The sequence below is a fragment of the Podarcis erhardii genome, assembly GCF_964252035.2.
Source record: "Podarcis erhardii genome assembly, chromosome: 7".
Taxonomy (NCBI): Eukaryota; Metazoa; Chordata; class Lepidosauria; order Squamata; family Lacertidae; genus Podarcis; species Podarcis erhardii.
The window spans coordinates 12,670,220-12,688,934 of record NC_138511.1 but is presented as its reverse complement, the minus strand read 5'-3'; the positions used below and the strand labels follow the sequence as shown (position 1 = coordinate 12,688,934).

The window sequence follows — 18,715 nt, the reverse complement described above, 5'->3', positions numbered from 1 at the left end:
CAATATATGTATAAATAGCAAAGGACGCAGTGTGTGGTTGTGATGTTAAAACCCTCAGGGTCAGGTCTCAAACTGCCATTTTGGGGAAATGTAGGCACACAGCCCACAAAGGCCAAAGCTCCCTCGCTCCTTATTGAATCACCCATGGAGACTTTCCTTCAGTTTACTGAAATGAGAGTGTGAGAATTCTGACCATGCCCACTTGAAAAAGGCCTGCAGAGTTTCAAAATGGAAGGAGGGCACTTGGGAAGAGTGCCATCCGTAAGGAGACTGCTGGTTCCCAGCGTAGGTCTACTGAGAATGAAAACCTAAGGAAAATAACTTCTGGTACAGCTCCCTCGGCTAACCAACTGTCAAAAAGAAATCCCACACCATCCACCTTCCTCCATCCAGCCCCCGCAAAAGAGTATTCAGATAGTTAGCTGTTTAAGTCAAGATAAAGCAGAATTAAACTCTACAGAAAGGAAGTACGACCAGTAAAACTATTTTGTAGGGTTCTTTTTTCTCCAAACTTTACTGTGGTGTCTCCAGACAATTTAGAAAACCAATTTGTGAGGATAAACGCCATTGGAAAGCGAAAATGTTGAACGCAAATAGCCTCGCAGCTGAGGCACCTTCTTGATGATGGGCAAGAGCTGGGAGTCCACGTGCTTCTGGTCCGCCTTGCGTCGCTCCGTTATCTCGTATTTCTGAAAAAGCAGGACAGCACATCAATCATTTGTTCACCCTTTAGTGCCCTTTGCTTTAACAGGGAGCCTTCCCAGGGCCTACAACACCTCCCGCTTCCTCTAGACTGCTGCTGTGGACCAGGATGCAAAGAACTACTTCAATATAGCGGTGACATTTAATTCTTTTTAAAATAGCAAAACCTCCTCTCTACACGCTTGCCAATGCCATTTCACAAAATGTTTCTGAAACTCCTGTTTGTCAAAAGCTCCCTTAGGGGTGGGGAGCAGCAGCAGAGGCTGCTATTTCCCCATCTATGGTGGGAAACTCACTTCCTGTACCGGCACACCTGTGTGTATGTCGTGGTCTAGGAAAAAGAATTGGGCACAGGACAACAGGAAGCAGTGGTGTTTGTGTGCTGGGCTGCCCTCCCTCCCAACCAAGCAATCTGATTAAAGGCTGATTTTTCTGTAAAAAATAAATAAATAAAAATGTAGCAGATGAGCATGAGCTCTGCAAGCCAATGAATCCCCATAGAACATGGGTAGGCAAACTAAGGCCTGGGGGTTGGATGTGTCTCAATCGCCTTCTAAATCCAGTCCACAGACGGTCTAGGAATCAGTGCGTTTTTACATGAGTAGAATGTGTGCTTCTATTTAAAATCCATCTCTGGGTTATTTGTGGGGCATAGGAATTTGTTCATTCCTCCCCCCCCCAAAAAAAATACAGTCCGGCCCCCCCACAAGGTCTGAGGGACAGTGGACCGGCTCCCTGCTCAAAGTTTGCTGACCCCTGCCATAGAAGGTATTTTGTTTATTGCAAGCTTAGGATAAAATCTGCACCTAAAATCTGATCCTATTTATTTGTGGAAGGCAAGTCTTTTTCTGAAGGAGGTAGGCAGCCCAACTGTGCTAATGCCAGGCCCCCATATTTTGCTGGACTACATCTCCCATGATTGCTAGCCAGGGAAGTGGGAGCTGGAATCCAAAACATGCAAAGGGCCCAAAGCTGGAGAAAACTGCATATATCACACGAACACCAGCACGACAGTCAAATGCACAATGCTGGACTCACTTCTCCTGTTCAGCAGTCCCCCAAGAGTCACTACAAAGATTTTGTGGCCTGCAAATCTACAGTGGTACCTCAGGTTACATACGCTTCAGGTTACAGACTCTGCTAACCCAGAAATAGTAACTCGGGTTAAGAGCTTTGCTTCAGGATGAGAACAGAAATCGTGCTCCGGCAGTGCGGCAGCAGCGGGAGGCCCCATTAGCTAAAGTGGTGCTTCAGGTTAAGAACAGTTTCAGGTTAAGAACGGACTTCCGGAACAAATTAAGTACTTAACCCAAGGTACCACTGTACATCTGTTTTTCTCCAAGATTTTCTAACTCGGAGAGCATTTCATTGTGGGTGCTCAAGAGACACACACGCTTTGGCCCATCTCATTCACCCAGAAAACACACCCACCTCTTTCTCAGTGTCAAAAATTTCCCCCTCCTGGTGTTTGGGTTTACGCAGCCTCTTCTTCTTGAAGTAAAGATCGCTGAGGTGCTTTGGAAGTTTCACACTGGAGATGTCAACCTTGGTTGAAGTGGCAATGACGAACTTCTGGTGAGCCCTGCGCAGGGGGACCCGGTTGATGGTCAGGGGACCTGCAGGAAAGACACAGAACAAGTGAATGACATACGGTGGCCTTGAGGCACCAGGAAAAATCCTGGCTGGTATGTGTTTTCCTGCCATTCAAGTGGGACACAACGTTGCTGCTCTGCTCAAAGGAATCAATTGAAAACCCAAGAAAAACAAAACAAGCGAACCCAGCTATTCTATACTCTCAAGAAAAATGCAGCCAGCACAGGAAACTGGCAGAACAGCCTGGGAATGACAGGAAAACACACTTTTAAAAAAAGAAATTATACATATTTATTGCCAAGTACCTGCTACTCCACCTTGGTTCAAGAACTTCCAGAGTGGCTTTCAGGGTAAAAAAGGAAACAGAAATAGAACTCAGAAGAGGCACAAGATATTGTTGGGGTGTGGTTTCTTTGGGTCTTGAAAGTAATCCTGGAAGTGCCATTTGTCAGGTTTGGGTGTGACATTTACTGCTTTTTGCACAGTAATTTCTAAAACAGTGCACACTGATGCTAAAAAAGGGATATGAGGGGTAAAATCCATTAAGATTCACCACACAATAGTGGGATTCCATGATTTGTTTACTGTAAGAAATTTATTTGAGAGATAACCAGAGTGCTACAAGTCTATTCGGATATCCATTCCACAGAATTTGTTCCCAAGTGTGTATAGCTATGAATCAGCAAGTCCCCAGTTTGAACCTTGCCCCTGGCACGAAGTCACCAAATGAAACTCTTTCTCAAACTCAGCCCCTGCACTCACATCATGTGGGATAATAGTGATTCACCTTTAGGGGCTGTTGGTCCTCCAGATATTGCTGGACTCTGAACCGCCACCAGCCATAGCCAGCTTGGTCCACAGTTCATCAACATCTGCAGGGTGACAGGTCCCCCATGCCTGGTGTAAGGTTTACAACTAGTTAGCAAAGTTCCTTGAATAAGTCAGAGAGCTCTATGTGTTTACTATTGTGGTAATATTTGAGGTGTACTTACTATATCCACTACTTTCACCCCTGTATTTGTTTTAATGAAGGAAATGAAATTTATTTAAGAATCCCAACATACAAAATGCATCAAATAGTTAATTCAGGGGACTTCCGGGTTGGCGCCATCGCCGAATGGCGGACTCCCTCCGAGCTCCGGAGGGAGCCGGCTCGGCAGGGGCTGGGTCCTACCGCACCGGCGATGCGGGGACCCTTAAAAACCACGGCCACGGAGGCCGTGGACATGGAGACTCGGCTGGCACCGCTAGCGCCCTCCCGACTCGTGAAGGAGCCTTTTTAAAGGCTACGGATCGGGTGCCGGGGAGAAGCGTGGTGCTTTGAGTCCTCTGCTATCCCTGCCGAGCGAAGCCGCATGCCATCCGGCGGAGAGCGCTGACTTCTTCCATTGAGAATTCGGACTTTCAACAACAACCCGTGAGTAATTTGGAAACCGGGTTTAAAAGGAAAAACAAGAATTTTTTTTCGGATTTGATACGAGCGGGGGGGGATCTAAAAAGGAAGTCAGTCCCCCTCCCTATTGTAAACCTTCCAAAACAAGGACTGGGAAACCAAGGTCCAAAAAGAATTGTATTGCTGATAAAAATTAAGAATTCCGCGATGGGAAACTACAAGAACTGTGCTGGAGGAAGAATTGAGGGAGAAGGAAAACGTAACCCTCCCCCCCGGGAACCGGGGTGACCGAGGAGAGAGCCTGGCGAAAAGCGAAGGAGACTTTGACAGCTGTCAAAGTAGCTGTCAAAGTCGGAAATTCAAAGAGGACTTTAATACGAGGACTTTGCTGGTTAAATTTTGTTATAATTTGTTACAATCCGTTAAAATTTGGATACAAAATGGCGAAAACATGGATAACAATCGGACTTTTGGACTAGAGAAAACAAAGTTACTATAATCCCCCTAGAGGAGCTTCGGGACATTACAAAGAAGGTCGTAAGTGGAAAAATACCATCGGAATTTTACAGGACTGGTTATCTTCTGGGAAAGCTGCAAAACGGAAACAATATTGTGTCTACAGGGTGTTCAGCTAAAGGAGACAATAGAATTTTCTATTGAAGAAAGGAAGGAACTGAACGCAAGTTTTTGTTCCTGAACAACAATAACCCCTGCAGACTTACTAAATTTCTGAACTAGAACGTTTTAGTAGCGGAACAAGAGGAAACTGGACTACAATTTGGAAAGAACAATGGGGGGAGCGTTATTATAGATTTGATGCTAAATGGTTTAAAAATTATTCTAAAAATAATTATAAAAAGAAAAAGCCAGCAAGGAGTTGGGGGAAAAATGTGATTTATGGACTTTAAAAATTCCAGGCAGACAACATGGATTGGTGGTCAGGGGGAAACTAAACCGGGGACGGGAGGGGGGGGGGAGAAATAGAATCCAAAGGCTTGTCAATTATCTTCTGAAATGGGTTTCTTTTACTTATTACACTTTTTACTTCTTATTTTCTTATATTTCTATTGTGTGGGGTGTTTTTGATCATTAAAAAAAAGGGAAATTGCGGAATGGAAAGGGGGTGGGCCCTGGGGAAAGAACTTTTGTTTCGTTAATAAGGGTATTGATGAGGACTGTACAAATTTAAATTTAAATTCGATTAATGGTTTAAACAAACTAAGTTTTAATTAGAATTGAGAGCTTGTGGAGCCAACAATATGATAGGGGAATATGGTAGGGGTGGGGGAAAGAGGGAGTCCCGGAAAGTGGGTGTATGAAAATAAGGCTTTGAATGTATTTTAATCTTTTCTTTCTGTATTTCTGAAAATCTTAATAAATATTATTTTAAAAAAAAACAAAACAAATAGTTAATTCAGGTGAGCAGAGATTATAGGAAAGCAAATGTTATAGGACCTAGCTGTTGTTGTAAGGTTAGCTTACCTGTTACAAGCAACAGACCACTTCCGAGCTGCTTCAGAAAGACCACACGCTAGAAACAAGACAGAGGAGGTTTGTAAATAGGGTGAAGGAACACCAATCACCTGCAAATAATGCTAAACTATGGTTTAACCTTAGAATCCTTGCGGCGGGGTGAGCTCCCGTTGCTCAGTCCCTGCTCCTGCCAACCTAGCAGTTCGAAAGCATGTCAAAGTGCAAGTAAATAAATAGGCGGGAAGGTAAACAGCGTTTCCGTGCACTGCTCTGGTTCGCCAGAAGCGGCTTAGTCGTGCTGGCCACATGACCCGGAAGCTGTACGCCGGCTCCCTCGGCCAATAAAGCGAGATGAGCGCCGCAAGCCTGGAGTCGGCCACGACTCGACCTAATGGTCAGGGCTCCCTTTACCTTTATGGTTTAACCTTATGTCTGAAAACTGCCCATAGCTGAACTTTGGCTCGCTTACTGCTAACAACCACAATCTGAAGCCATGGTTTATGAACTGTAGGTTGTTTTAGAAAAGCAGATAATGGCTCAGCATAAGGGTCATTCACTGAGTTCCCCTTACCTTGCCTCGGTGGCGACCAGTGAGCAGGATCACAACAGTTCCTGGGGTTATTGAAGCCCGCAGCTTCCTCTTGTGTAGGGCAAAATTCTTTTTGCCATGACTCAGGAGTTTGCGCGGAACATCTTCTGTTGGGTAGTACCTTGGCTGAAAGGAGAGGAATAATTAGCTTTCGCAGTCTAGTTTTGACTTCAGCACCCCCTTTCTTCCAAGAACTCATTCTTGACACTTTTAATGCTTGATGTGGAAAAATCCCAGCCATGTGTTTGCCCAACAGCCAAAAGGTCTAGCAGCCTCTCCAGCATACGGCGCTGGCATGTATGCAACCAATTCTGAAACCTATAGATCTGAATGTGTTCTTGTGCAGCAAAGCATCACAGCACCGATGCAATTAAAGAAAGTTGCCTATGAAGTTTTCCATTCATCTGTCTTTAGACATATCAAAGCAAAGACAGACAACACCCCTACAGAGCACAAAATCAGACAGGTGGACACCTGCACAGATAAGGGCCCTTTTCTACTTTGCACAGAAATGGTGAAAATTGGTAATGCAATGTTTAATTCTCTGCACAAATCTCAATTTGTTGGTTTTTTTAATCTCAATTTGTTTTTGAGCTTATTTGCATGGTAGGAATGTATCTTATTACAAAGGAAGAACATTAGATGAGCATTCACCACACAAGGATTTAAAACATTCAGCTGTCACTTATACTTTACAGCAGGTGTGGCCTGCCACTTGTCTGTTGGACTGCAAACACTCACTGATCATGCAGTTTGTGGTAAATGGCAGATAAGAGTCTGACAATACCCAAAGGGACAAATCTCCCCCCCCCCCCCCGTGGCTTAAACAAGAGAATAAGCAGGCGGTTGTTTTGATTCAAGTGTCACCTGCTACAGGTAGAAACATTTATGCAGACCACCTGTGATCATCCGTACACACTTTGCACAATCATGCTGCTACAGCAGCAAGCCACTGTATCATTCCTAATTAGTCGAGTCCAGATGTGTTCCTATTATCATGCTATTCCCCTTCCTGCACACAGCGGGGGAAGGGGGCAGATTTCAGGCTCATGGGAACTGATTTCCCTTTCAGCAGAACCCCAAGATATAGCCCGTCAGGTGCAAAAGACACATAAGTAGAATTAAAGAACAGAGGCTATGTTACTATTGTACTTAAGTGTTCACAAGCACTGTGCTCACTAGTTCAGATGAAGGTTTCAGTCAGACTTAAAATTACACTTCATCCAATATTACAAAGTTGGCTATCAGCTGGCGATTCTGCACAGATCAGGCAAATTTGGCACATACAATTTTGTCATATCCTGTAATTGCTTTCTTTTGTGAAGGGGCTATAGGTTTCAATAATACAGCACTAAATACTGCTTTAATTCATTTTTTATTAACTATTTTATTCTGTTTTTCAACAGATACAAAATGAAGTGAGCAACAAAATCGAAAACAGGAAACAGAAGGGATAAAGAACCAAAGTATCTTAGGCATGTATGGTATTTACTTTACACACCGCTTGTTATAAAATACTTCAAAGTAGTTTGCAAATAAAATTATAAGAAAAATTAACAATAATTTAAGACCTTCAAAAAGTGAAACAGACTAAAACCTGTATCAACTTTATAAGAAAACATGTCTCTTTAGCAGGTGCTGAAGAGTACCACTGAAGGTGCCTGCCTCATATAAATATAAAAGAGATGGCGTCTTATTTGCATATGAGGTTGAACTGCATAGTTATCTGAGACTTCTGGAACAATATTTATGATGAACTTAGAATGATATTTAAACTTAATTTTTAAAAAAGACCAGAAACCCTCCTTCTAGGCATATTCCCAACAGAAATAGGAAAAAATATAAAAACATTGTTCATGTATGCAGCAATGGCAGCCAGAATATTAGTGGCAAGAAATTCAATACCTACAATAGCAGAGTGGCAAGCCCTAATGATAGAATATCTACAGCTAGCAAAGATGACAGGGAGAGTAAGAGATCAATCTAAACAGAATGTATATAAAGAATGGAGAATATTTAAAGAATATCTAAAAAATTATCTTAAGAATCAGAATCTCCTGGCAGAACTAGAGTGATTCTTGTACATAAAAGGTGGAAATGATATTATGTTCGGACGTATGAAAATAATTAAGTTAATTTGAGATTGTGCATTATAAAGGAAAGAATAGACATAGTAAATGAAAATATTTGGAAGCCCATTTTAGCTGATTTATAGTAATGTTTTTGTTCTTTTTTGTGAGTTTGTAAATATGATTTGGCATTTACATATATGAAATGTACAGTGGATGCTTGGGTTGCGAACGTGATCCGTGCGGGACGCACGTTCGCATCCCATAGCGTTCGCAACCCGCGGGTTGTGATTTGGCGCTTCTGCGCATGTGCGACCGCCGAAACCCGGAAGTAACGCATTCCGGTCGTCCGGGTTTTGGCAGTCCGTAACCCAAAAAAACGCAACCTGAAGCGGGTATAACCCGAGGTATGACTGTATAGGATTATGTGGGGGTTTTTTCCTTCTCTTTTTTTCCTTTCTTCTTTATTTTCTCACTTTGTGTCTGTATTAAATGTCATTGCGTTTTCATTTTTCTTAATTCAAATTAATAAAGATTTAATAAAAAAAAGATATAAATATAATAGTTCAGTAGCACAGGATAGAAAGCATGGTTGCCTCTATATAATTCTGAACTACATTCTGTCATGCAAGCTAACAGACAACATACGAAGGAATCCAAGGGCCCTCATGACTGCAAAGGGATTGATCCTATAACACCAGATGGACAAACTCTTGCCAACTGTTAAGCAAGTAATAGAGTGAGAACCTTGCTGAAACACTTGTATCTGTATGTGCAGCCTGTCACAAGATAGCAAGTTCTGGATAGTGAGCATCTATTGAACTGTATATGCCTAAGCTGACTTTCTTTGTAATCAGAAGTATATTGCTGTGTATCTAAATCTGTCTGCTTGGAGCAGCACTGTGAGCTTGTTTATGTGTGGATACACATTGCTGCATCCCTCCTCCCTTTGATTCACCTTTGTTTTATAAAAATAGTATTAATAATCATTTAAAAACAGGGTGCCTCTTAGCACATTCTGAGCCAAAGAATTTGCTTTCAGTACCGTTAACAGGGTGGAATGGAGCTCAGAATGATTCCATGCAAAAAGTCCACTCCTGGTTCACTTACTTCACTTCAGTAGCCCAAAAGTGGTTTTGTTGTCCAGTAGGGTACTTGGGAACCTAAAGCCCTTGCCAACCTATTGCAAATTCTCCATAGATTTACCAGTAGATCCTGATCTACCCAAGGCCCAGTCATGCCATACAGATGTTGAAGCAGCCAAATTTCTTTGAGAGGAAAAATTAAGCTATTTGAAGAGAACTACAGCACTGTGAACACCCTAGTCTAAAGTAATTTTTGGGGTTTTTTACTAGCCAGCCTACCCACAGATTAAGTCATCTGTTATGCCTAAAAAGAATGAAAGAACCAACTTTTGTATCTGTACCCTGGCTGCACTCAGCCCCCACTAGGCAGAATGTACTCCCCCAAAGCGAGTTTTCAAGCCCGATTAATTTCTGCTGTGCTCAGTTATTCATATGGGATTTGCAGCATTTAATGGATGACATGCAAGCACCTGTAGCTTGACACCTCCCCCTGAAAAAATTTCTGCTGCAACCTACTTTTTATTCCCAATTTACTACGTGGGAGTGGCAACAGGAAGAGGGAAAGTGGTCAGCTAGCAAGTGTACAGCGTAGGTGAAATTTGAGACCAGACGTGGCACATTCAAACTTGAAAGCCTTAACTGCTACAGTGCACCAGCTTACAGACAAGTTCTTACCATTTTGCGAAGTTTGACCACCCTGTTGCCTCCATTCTTATCACCTCCAACAGGCTTCGTGATAGTAGCTGGCTCTTTCTCTCTTTTCTTCTTTTCTATCTGAAGACAAAACAAAACACAAACTACTTAAAAATATATATTTGCAAACTGGCTTTCAATACAATGCAGAAGAGAAGCTCTGCTGCCTCAGAATCTGGCTGAGATTCAGCCAGATGCCTCTGATAAGTCCACAAAAGCTGAGCCCAGTCCAGAGCCCTCCCCTCTTGCTTGTTCCAGGCACCTGATATTCAGAGGTACACTGCCTTTAAATGTGGAGGTTCAATGTCACCAACATGGCCAACAGCTGTTGAGATATGAATTTATTATTACGGTGAGACCAACCTGATTGAGATTCAACAGCCACAGAAGGTGCAACTACAAGCTCTCTTCCTCCCTTCACAGGTGGAAGAACATTCAGCCTCATCAGTTGCCCAGGAATTGCAGAATTAAAGGAAAGCAAACTCTGGCATCTGCCATCAGACCTAGAGCCACTGGGAGGATGTGCACCCTGCCTCCCAGGAAGCACATCACAGTAAGGGCCCCAACAATTGGTCAAAAAAGAGAATGCTGCAGAGGGCTTGCTCACCTCCCCACGCCAGGAAGAACACTTATAAGAGCCAGTGTCTGAGCTGGGTTTATTCCTCATTCCTTCTCCTTTTCCACTGAACCGCAGGGTAAAAATGAAATCTATCTAGCCCTTTTAAAAAGCCTTCATCAAGCTGCACACCAGCAAATGTTCTGTATGTTAAATGGCAGCTTGTAAGTTATGCAGCTCTACCTACTATGAGCTCTGAAAGATTGCTATTTTACCTTAGTTTCTGGAGCTTTGTACTTGCGCTTGTACATGGCCTTCCGAGCATACATGGCAGACCGGGAATACTTCCCGATTCCCCGGGCCAGCACTGGGTTGCGGCTGGCATGAACCTTCCGAACCCTCTTTGCTTTCTTCTCGCCCGCCATCTAGAAAGCAGAGAAATCAACATTAGCAATTTGCAGAACGTAAGCAAGAAAAAGGAAAGAAGAAAAAGGAAAGGAGCATCGCACAATGGAAAAAGCTTGTTTTTTATTTTAAAAAAGTTTCTAGCCCTCAACACCACACAACAGTTGCAATCAATACAGCATTGCTTCACTGGGATAAAGAATAATTCTGAAATCTCAAACACAAGCTACAGTAATAGCATGGAACTAAAACAAAGACCACATTCTTTAATGATAACAGGCCTCTTCCATTTGTGCTATCATAACTTTCAGATATATTCTCTGACACACACACACACACACACACGTATGTGGTGGCAATTATCCATTATGAGGCAGACTGTAGTCCACAAAAACGTATGTTGCAATATTGGCTGCGTACACAACCACACATTTAAAGCACACAAATTCCTCCAAAGAACCCTGGGAAATGGGAAATGGCTGATGTCTATGTCAGATACACTATTTATTTATAACAATGCCAAAGTAATTGATGATAGCTTTCCCAAGCAAGCTTAGGTAGGATTACAGCTCTAGTCTCCTAGAAGAGGAGAGGGAAGACTTCAGGCTTGTTTAAAGAATATAAACAGAGTGTGCTGGAACCATCCTGTTCTGAAAGTGGCCAGCCACATTCCAGTGGGAAGCCTGCAAGCAGGACCAAAACACAAGAGCCCTCTCATCTCCTGTGTTAGGAGCATTGCTGCCTCCAACTGTGGAGGCAGAGCATAGCCATCATGGCTAGTAGCCACTGATAGCCTTCTCCTCAATGAATTATAAGAACAGAAGAATAACCCGCTGGATGGGGGAACCTGCAAGCCTCTTCCCCACTGGTCCAAAAGGTTAAAAAATATTATATTTAGACAAAATGCCCACTTCACGACTGGCATCCTATAGGCACTTTCCCGCTTTTCATAAATAAGGCATCAGAGGTCAGTTGACTATTAAAAAAGAAGCTGTAAAGAGGCGACAAAAGTCACAAAGAACTCCTGGCCAACTAACTGGTCTACAGAGACATTCCCAGGTCGGACTTGAACACACGACCCTTTTCTCATGCTCAAAGACCCAACCCAATGCACCAAACAAGGACCATCCACAAAACATGCCACACATCGAGGCTAGTGAAATCGTGGCCTGGAAGAGACAGTCAAAACAAAATAAAAAAATTCCTTCCAGTAGCACCTTAAAGACCAACTAAGTTAGTTCTTGGTATGAGCTTTCGTGTGCATGCACACTTCTTAGAAGAGACAGTATTAGGATGGGCCGAGCGCGACTCTGGAGAAACACCTGAGACACGCGTTAAGTCTTTCCCACGTAGCCACGACCATCCCCAGAGGGCGAGAACCATTTGCAAGCTCGTGCGGCTAAGAAGCCGGCAGCTCCTCCCGTTGAAAAACCTTTCAAGCGACCTGTTGGGTCGGAGATGCTTCCCCCTCTCCACCCCCCGTCGCCAGACACCCCAGAACAGCGACAACACGTGTTCCTCCTCTGAGCCGCGCGCCTCTTCGGTGCAATACGGCAGCCCCCTGCAAACCACCGGCCTGCCAAGGGAGTGAATCCGCGACGGCCTAAAACTCCGGCGGCGCCTGCCGGGGAATCCCACCCCGCCGACCAGAAAAACAGCCTCGCAGCGCCCGCCGCATGTCCGCCGAGGAGCCTGCTCCTACCCGCACCTCGCTCGGGGCCTCTTTAAGGCGGATGGCAGCGGATTATAACGGCGGGCCTGAGGAGCGAAAAGCCACCACGACGCCATACTTACCTTCGGAGAAGGGAAAAAGAGGCAATATCCGGGACCTCGGCGCAAAAGAGAAAGCGGGCGTGACGTCACCGCGCGCGACGCAAGGCACTCTGGGGGATGTAGTTTACTGTGCTGTAACCTTCCCACAGTTTGACTTCAGCCCCAAAGGCTCACTCCGCTATTGTCTCCCGAGACAGCCGGATGCCAACTAACTTTGTGGTCGTAGCTGCTATTCCGAAAGGAGCATAGATAGGCATGATATCAATTCCTTGCCTAATGATCCTTAGCAAGGAATTTGCCTTTCCCCCGGTTGCTGTACACTGGATCGACATCTTCATTATTACAATTAATTTATTACTTGCCTTCTAAACCACTGTCTATAGACGATTTGCACATAAGATAAATATACACATTAAACCAGTTAAAAACACAAATACAGCAAATGCATTTAAAACCAGACTAAAATCCAAACAAGTGGACACTACAGTGGTACCTCGGGTTACATACGCTTCAGGTTACATACGCTTCAGGTTACAGACTCCGCTAACCCAGAAATAGTACCTCGGGTTAAGAACTTTGCTTCAGGATGAGAACAGAAATCGTGCCTCCAGCAGGAGGCCCCATTAGCTAAAGTGGTGCTTCAGGTTAAGAACAGTTTCAGGTTAAGAACGGACCTCTGGAACGAACGGACCCGAGGTACCACTTTAGTGGTAAAGATAGGTATCTGAAGAAGTGTGCATGCACACGAAAGCTCATACCTAGAACTAACTCAGTTGGTCTTTAAGGTGCTACTGGAAGGAATTTTTTTATTTTGTTTTAATCTCAACAGGGATGCTCTTCCAAAGAACAGGGACAGCCACATTAAAGCCCTGCTCCGAATTACTGCAGAACATGTTTCTGAGATCTTTGGAGCTTGCAGCAGAAAATCTCCCACAGGTCACAGGGAACTACGGGCAGTTCATGAACACCACCGGTGGTGTCCAAACTTTTTTCAAAGAGGGCCAGATTTGATGAAGTGAAGGGCTGTGAGGGCCGACCACAGTTGTTAATCTTTCTTTAGGGCTGAAGTCGTTGAGGTATTTTTAGGATTTTACCCCAGGAAATAAACTGCCACAGGGGCTGCATCAAACCCACTGGCAGACTGGATTAGGCCCCCGAAACAGACTTCGGACATGCCTGCCTTATACTGTACTATAACTGTTAAGTTGTGGGTGAACATATCAGACGACACAGCAATTCTTTAAACAGCTCTTGTTTATTCACAGGCCAGGACAGAACTGAACTGAAGGGTTCAGTCAGCCTGCTTATATAGAGCTCCAGTAGAACGTTACTGTAACAACTTTCTAAAACTATCCAATCACTGAACGTCACTTTCGATCCCTTATTTGCATAACTATCTACAGTATCCCCCTGCTGGCCCAGGGTGAGAACTTCAGTACAGAACAATAACACACTTGGTTGTTTTCAGGGTTCCACAAGAGTCTTTGCTGTTTTCCTATTCAGCAATACAAAACATTACAAAAGGAGCCATCTGTCATAAAACATGCTTTATGATACGTTTCCTTCTTTTATCATAACACAATATAAATAACAAACCTTTTGGTCTCAGAGTGTGGTCTGAGAGCTTTTGGTTGGTGCTTTGGATAGCTGACGGCTTGAGAACCACTGCTTTGGGTTTTGTGATGGAAGAAAGGTGGGGTGTAAATGTAATAAAATTGGCAGTTCTCTGAATATCATGTTTGTTGAAAGCTGGCTGTGTTTTGTTCATTACTGGAAGATATATGAATATTATTTTTGTAAATTATGGAATGTATAATAATTCTAATTTATTAAAATACATTATATATTATATTCATATCCTACATTGTAAAATAGTACATTAAAGACTCATACACTTATTATTGGCCTGAGTATTCATGATCGAGAGTAGATTTTATCAGATATATGAAGTTAGGAAGTTAGTCAGATATAGTCGAAATAAATAAAATAACTAAAAAATTGTGCAGTAGCAGCTTAGAGACTAAGTTTGTTCTGGGTACAGTACAGTATAAGCTTTCGTGTGCATGCACACTTCTTCAGATACACATGCACACGAAAGCTTATACCCAGAACAAACTTAGTTGGCCTCTAAGGTGCTACTGGACACTTTTTTAGTTTTTTTATTTATTTCGACTGCGTCAGACCAACACGGCTACCTACCTGAATCTACAGTCAGATATAGGTGTAAGGACAAGTTCAAGCAGTGAAGCCAAATTGCAAAAAGCACGGACTGCAGCAATTCTGCTACAGCTTTCAGGCATGCAAATAAAATCTGGAAATCATTCACATCAGGCGCTGGTAACCGAACCACCCAGATTTGCAAACTAGCAGAGAAAAAAAAAACATGCAAGTATGGAAAGGGTGCCAACCATAGAAACGCTGCTGTCTAGAGCATTCCGCCAATACTAGAACTCGAGGCTGCGTGCCTCTCTGCCCTCGGCTGTCTCTATGGTCATTCTAGGAGGCGTCCCTTTTCCTCCACTGTGGGCGGGACCCGCCGCCGCCGCCGCGTCGCGGGCGTGTGACGCGCTAGGGGCTGCGACGCTTTGCTCTGTGTGGCTCTCCCTCCCAGGCCCTGAATGCGGCCGGGCCCGGGTTGGTTTCTGCTCCCCACCTCCCGGGCCGGGCTCCCCGTGAGGCGACGGGGCCCCATGTGAGAAAGCCGGAGACGGAAAGATGACCTCGAGGAGGTGAGCGGGGAAGAACGGCAGGCCCCGCCCCTCCGCTCTTCCTGTGGGGGAAGGGGGCTTGGCCCCTCCCCAACTGCTGTTGCCATGGGGACAGGTGGGGGTAGCCCCAATCCCTCAGGTCCTTAGTGGGGTGGGGGGCGGCCTTTCCTTTGCCGCAGGACAGGCTATACGGGGGCGGGGGGGGGGCGGAGAAGCAGAGGGGCTCCTTCCCCCTGCAATGAAGACAGCCCCCAGTTCAAGCCCGGCGAAGAGAGCGAGCTCGTACTCTGCCTCTCCACACCATGCATTTAAAAGCACATGCAATGCCACGTTTAAAGCCCATGAGAGAGTCCCAATGAACCCTTTTACAGATAGGTAGCCGTGTTGGTCTGCCATAGTCAAAACAAAATAAAAAAATTCCTTCCAGTAGCACCTTAAAGACCAACTAAGTTAGTTCTTGGTATGAGCTTTCGTGTGCATGCACACTTCTTCAGATACCTATCTGAAGAATCTGAAGAAATGTGCATGCACACGAAAGCTCATACCAAGAACTAACTTAGTTGGTCTTTAAGGTGCTACTGGAACCAGTGAACCCTGGGAACTGTAGGTTGCCCAGGGTGCTGGGAATTGTAGCTCTCTCCGTGTGTTCGGACTTGCAGCTCCCAGGATTCCTTCTGGGGGCGGGGGAAGTCATGGTGTGCTTGCTTGGAATGTGTGCTGGATGCGGGTCGGCAGCCAGATCCCTTGGCCAAGCCTTGACTCGCTGCAGAGATTTGTGGGGACTGTGCTGGGCTGTGTGTAGGGGAGGGAGGGGACTTTGGAGGCCAGGAACACCGATGTTCCCAGAACATATAAGCCAGGGGCTTTACAAGGCTTAAAGGTTCACGGGCAGCCAAGCAACCCATGTTCCAAGGAAAGGTGGCTTTGGGAATCTACATCCTCTCTCATCTTTTGCATAATTCAGTGTGCTCTTATCACTTCACCTGTCTCTACTACACCATACATCAAAAGTTTCCCTCTTAGCAAACTACAGTTCCCATGATTCTTTGGGGAAAGTCATGTGTTTTAAATGTGCGTTGGATGTGCTTTAAAGGCAGGGTGCAGATCTGCCCTGCCTCTTCACAAAAAAGCTCCCCACTGCAAGATGTGGCTATCTACTTTAAATGTCTATGGCTGTTCTTTTGCTCTCTTGTTTTGGTAATGTGATTGGCTGTTTTGTTTTCGATCCTTCTTCGTGCAATGCATTACTAATTTGTGGAATTTTAAACTATGAATCTGTATCTTGCTGTATTGTTGTGCTGGATGTTTTCTGTGTTTTAAATATTTCCCAGAAGCCCTAAAAGGTAGGGTGGAAATGTCTTAATAAAATTTCCTACTGCCAGATGGGGTGGTGACCACTAGTTGTAGAAGGGGATTTTAGGCAAATTAAGAACCGAAGAAGAACCCTGCAAAAGCTTACCTAGCCTTCTGGCGGTTCCCTCATTGCGAGAAGCAAAGCTACAGGGAACCAGGCTGAGGGCCTTCTTGGTAGTGGCGCCCGCCCTGTGGAACGCCCTTCCAGCAGATGTCAAAGCGATAAACAACTACCTGACATTCAGAAGACATCTTAAGGCAGCCCTGTTCAGGGAAGTTTTTAACGTGTGACATTTTACTGTATTTTTGCTTTCTATGGAAGCCGCCCAGAGTGGCTGGGGAGGCCCAGCCAGATGGGCGGGGTATAAATAATAAATTATTATTATTATTATTATTATTAGTCTAGCATCCTACTCATAATGGGCAGCTAGATGCCTTGAACAATTTGGAATGTGTCATTGAACTGTCATAGTGCCCCTCGCTTGCCTGTTATTGGAGTGTTGAAAACTCAGACTTTTGTATTGCTGGAATGTTGCCTACTGTAACAAAGGTATTCTGTTCTCGCAGTGGCCAGCCAGATGTTTCTGGACAGCCTGAGTGCAACAGCATCCTCCCAGCTTGTGATTCTCAGCAACTAGTGTTCAGAGGCATTCTGCCTCCTACAGTGGAATTAGAACATAGCTATTATGACTGTTCTTTGATATCCTTATTCTCTAAGAATTTGTCTATACAGTGGTACCTCAGGTTATATACGCTTCAGGTTACATACGCTTCAGGTTACACACTCCACTAACCCAGAAATAGTGCTTCAGGTTAAGAACTTTGCTTCAGGGTAAGAACAGAAATCAGGCTCTGGTGGCAGCAGGAGGCCCCATTAGCTAAAGTGGTGCTTCAGGTTAAGAACAGTTTCAGGTTAAGAACAGACCTCCGGAACGAATTAAGTACTTAACCCGAGGTACCACTGTACCCTTTTTAAAGCCATACAAGTTGGTAGCCATCACTATATCTTGTAATGAATTTCATAGTTTTAACTATGTGATGTATGAAGAAGCACCTATGGTACTTTTGACCTCATTGGACAGCCCTAAGTTCTCATGTTATGAGAGCTGGATAAACACTTTCTCCACACATTATTTTAGTGATGGCTGTGTGAAATCTCCAGGTTCAGAGGCAGTCTGTCCTGAATGTCAGTTGTTGGGGGACAACAGAGAGTGCTTATGCCCTGCCTTGTCTTGTGGTCATCTTTCTGCCAACTCTGAGAAGTAGGTTGATGGACCAGAAACAGCTTTGGTCTGATCTTTCAGCGCTGCCATAAAAGTCTTATGGGCAAATGAGAACAGTGCCCAGGCATTTTGGTCGCAAGTGGTTGAAAGCCAGGTGCAAAATGTGCCTGATGTCTGGCTCGTTTCAAACACCTCCCAATACTAAAAATTGTCAGTTTTGTATTCCATACCCTCCTGGTCACATTTTTTGATTGGATGCTATCTCAGTTCCTTTTAAATACCAGTTCTACTCCAGCATTGCCAAGCATATTCATTTTTAATTCCTGATTTTGTTTTATTGATAAGATCCCTTTATACTTCCTTATATTCCCCATTATAGGTAAGGTATAACCTGTCATACATTGGATTACATTAGCAAATAATTTCAAAAAAATGCTTCCTGCAGGCCCGCCACCATTTTCTTCTTCTCTGTATTTGTAAAATGGCATAGCCCGCCTCAGACCCTAGAATCAGGGTGGTATATCAGCCTTAAATGAGTGTCTGACGTCTGAGTGCTGTTGTTCCGATCACATTTCCGGAACCACTTGGCATAACTTGTTGGCCTACGGCTGACTTGATACACCCCCAAATCCTTCTATTTTTGGCCATTGACAAAATGCCGCTTCCCACTTTGAGCCAAATATACCTGGAGCCCCAGATAGCCTCGGGACAAAAGTTACAAATAGAGCAGCCACCTCGGCCAGTGACTGCCGGAACTCCCATTCTTCCTCTGGGTTCCATTAGATGGGTTGAGTCTGGGGCTTTTTATGGTCTCTGCTTCAGGTTTTCAAAATGGCTCCTTTAAATCCCACAGCCAAACCCCCACAAAATTCTGTGGCAGCCATTAAGATTTTGCCAGGTGCTGTTAGCTTGCTTTTCATAATCTGTGAAATGGAAAAATGTTGCTGGTGGGCTGTGATGGTGGGTGGTAGAAGGTCAGAGGAAAAGAGGTATTGAAAAAGAATGGGCAGTGTGGGGAATGGCGAGAAGTGATTTTCAAGCTGCCCCCTGCCCCTCACAGCTCTAGCCTCCGCCCTTCCTGAAGCCAAAGACTCACTTAG

The 18,715-nt window shown here is 44.4% G+C and overlaps 2 protein-coding genes across 2 annotated transcripts in view; one reads left to right on the top strand and one right to left on the bottom strand.

The window, feature by feature from the left end:
- Nucleotides 1-485: 485 nt before the first annotated feature.
- On the bottom strand, nt 486-10,608 carry RPL6 (ribosomal protein L6). Its single transcript, XM_081871353.1, has 6 exons — nt 10,429-10,608; nt 9,580-9,678; nt 5,733-5,876; nt 5,171-5,219; nt 2,134-2,318; nt 486-689 (listed from the first exon to the last, which is right to left on the bottom strand). Exons 1-6 carry the CDS (start codon nt 10,576-10,578, stop codon nt 537-539), a joined length of 780 nt encoding a protein of 259 aa, XP_081727479.1. The 5' UTR covers nt 10,579-10,608; the 3' UTR covers nt 486-536.
- A 4,279-nt stretch (nt 10,609-14,887) lies between these two features.
- Nucleotides 14,888-18,715, top strand: part of PTPN11 (protein tyrosine phosphatase non-receptor type 11) — a 34,675-nt gene continuing 30,847 nt past the window's right edge. Inside the window, exon 1 of the mRNA XM_081871040.1 lies at nt 14,888-15,060. Coding sequence (XP_081727166.1) covers nt 15,047-15,060 — 14 coding nt within the window. The 5' untranslated portion in view covers nt 14,888-15,046. The remainder of the gene's footprint in view (nt 15,061-18,715) is intronic.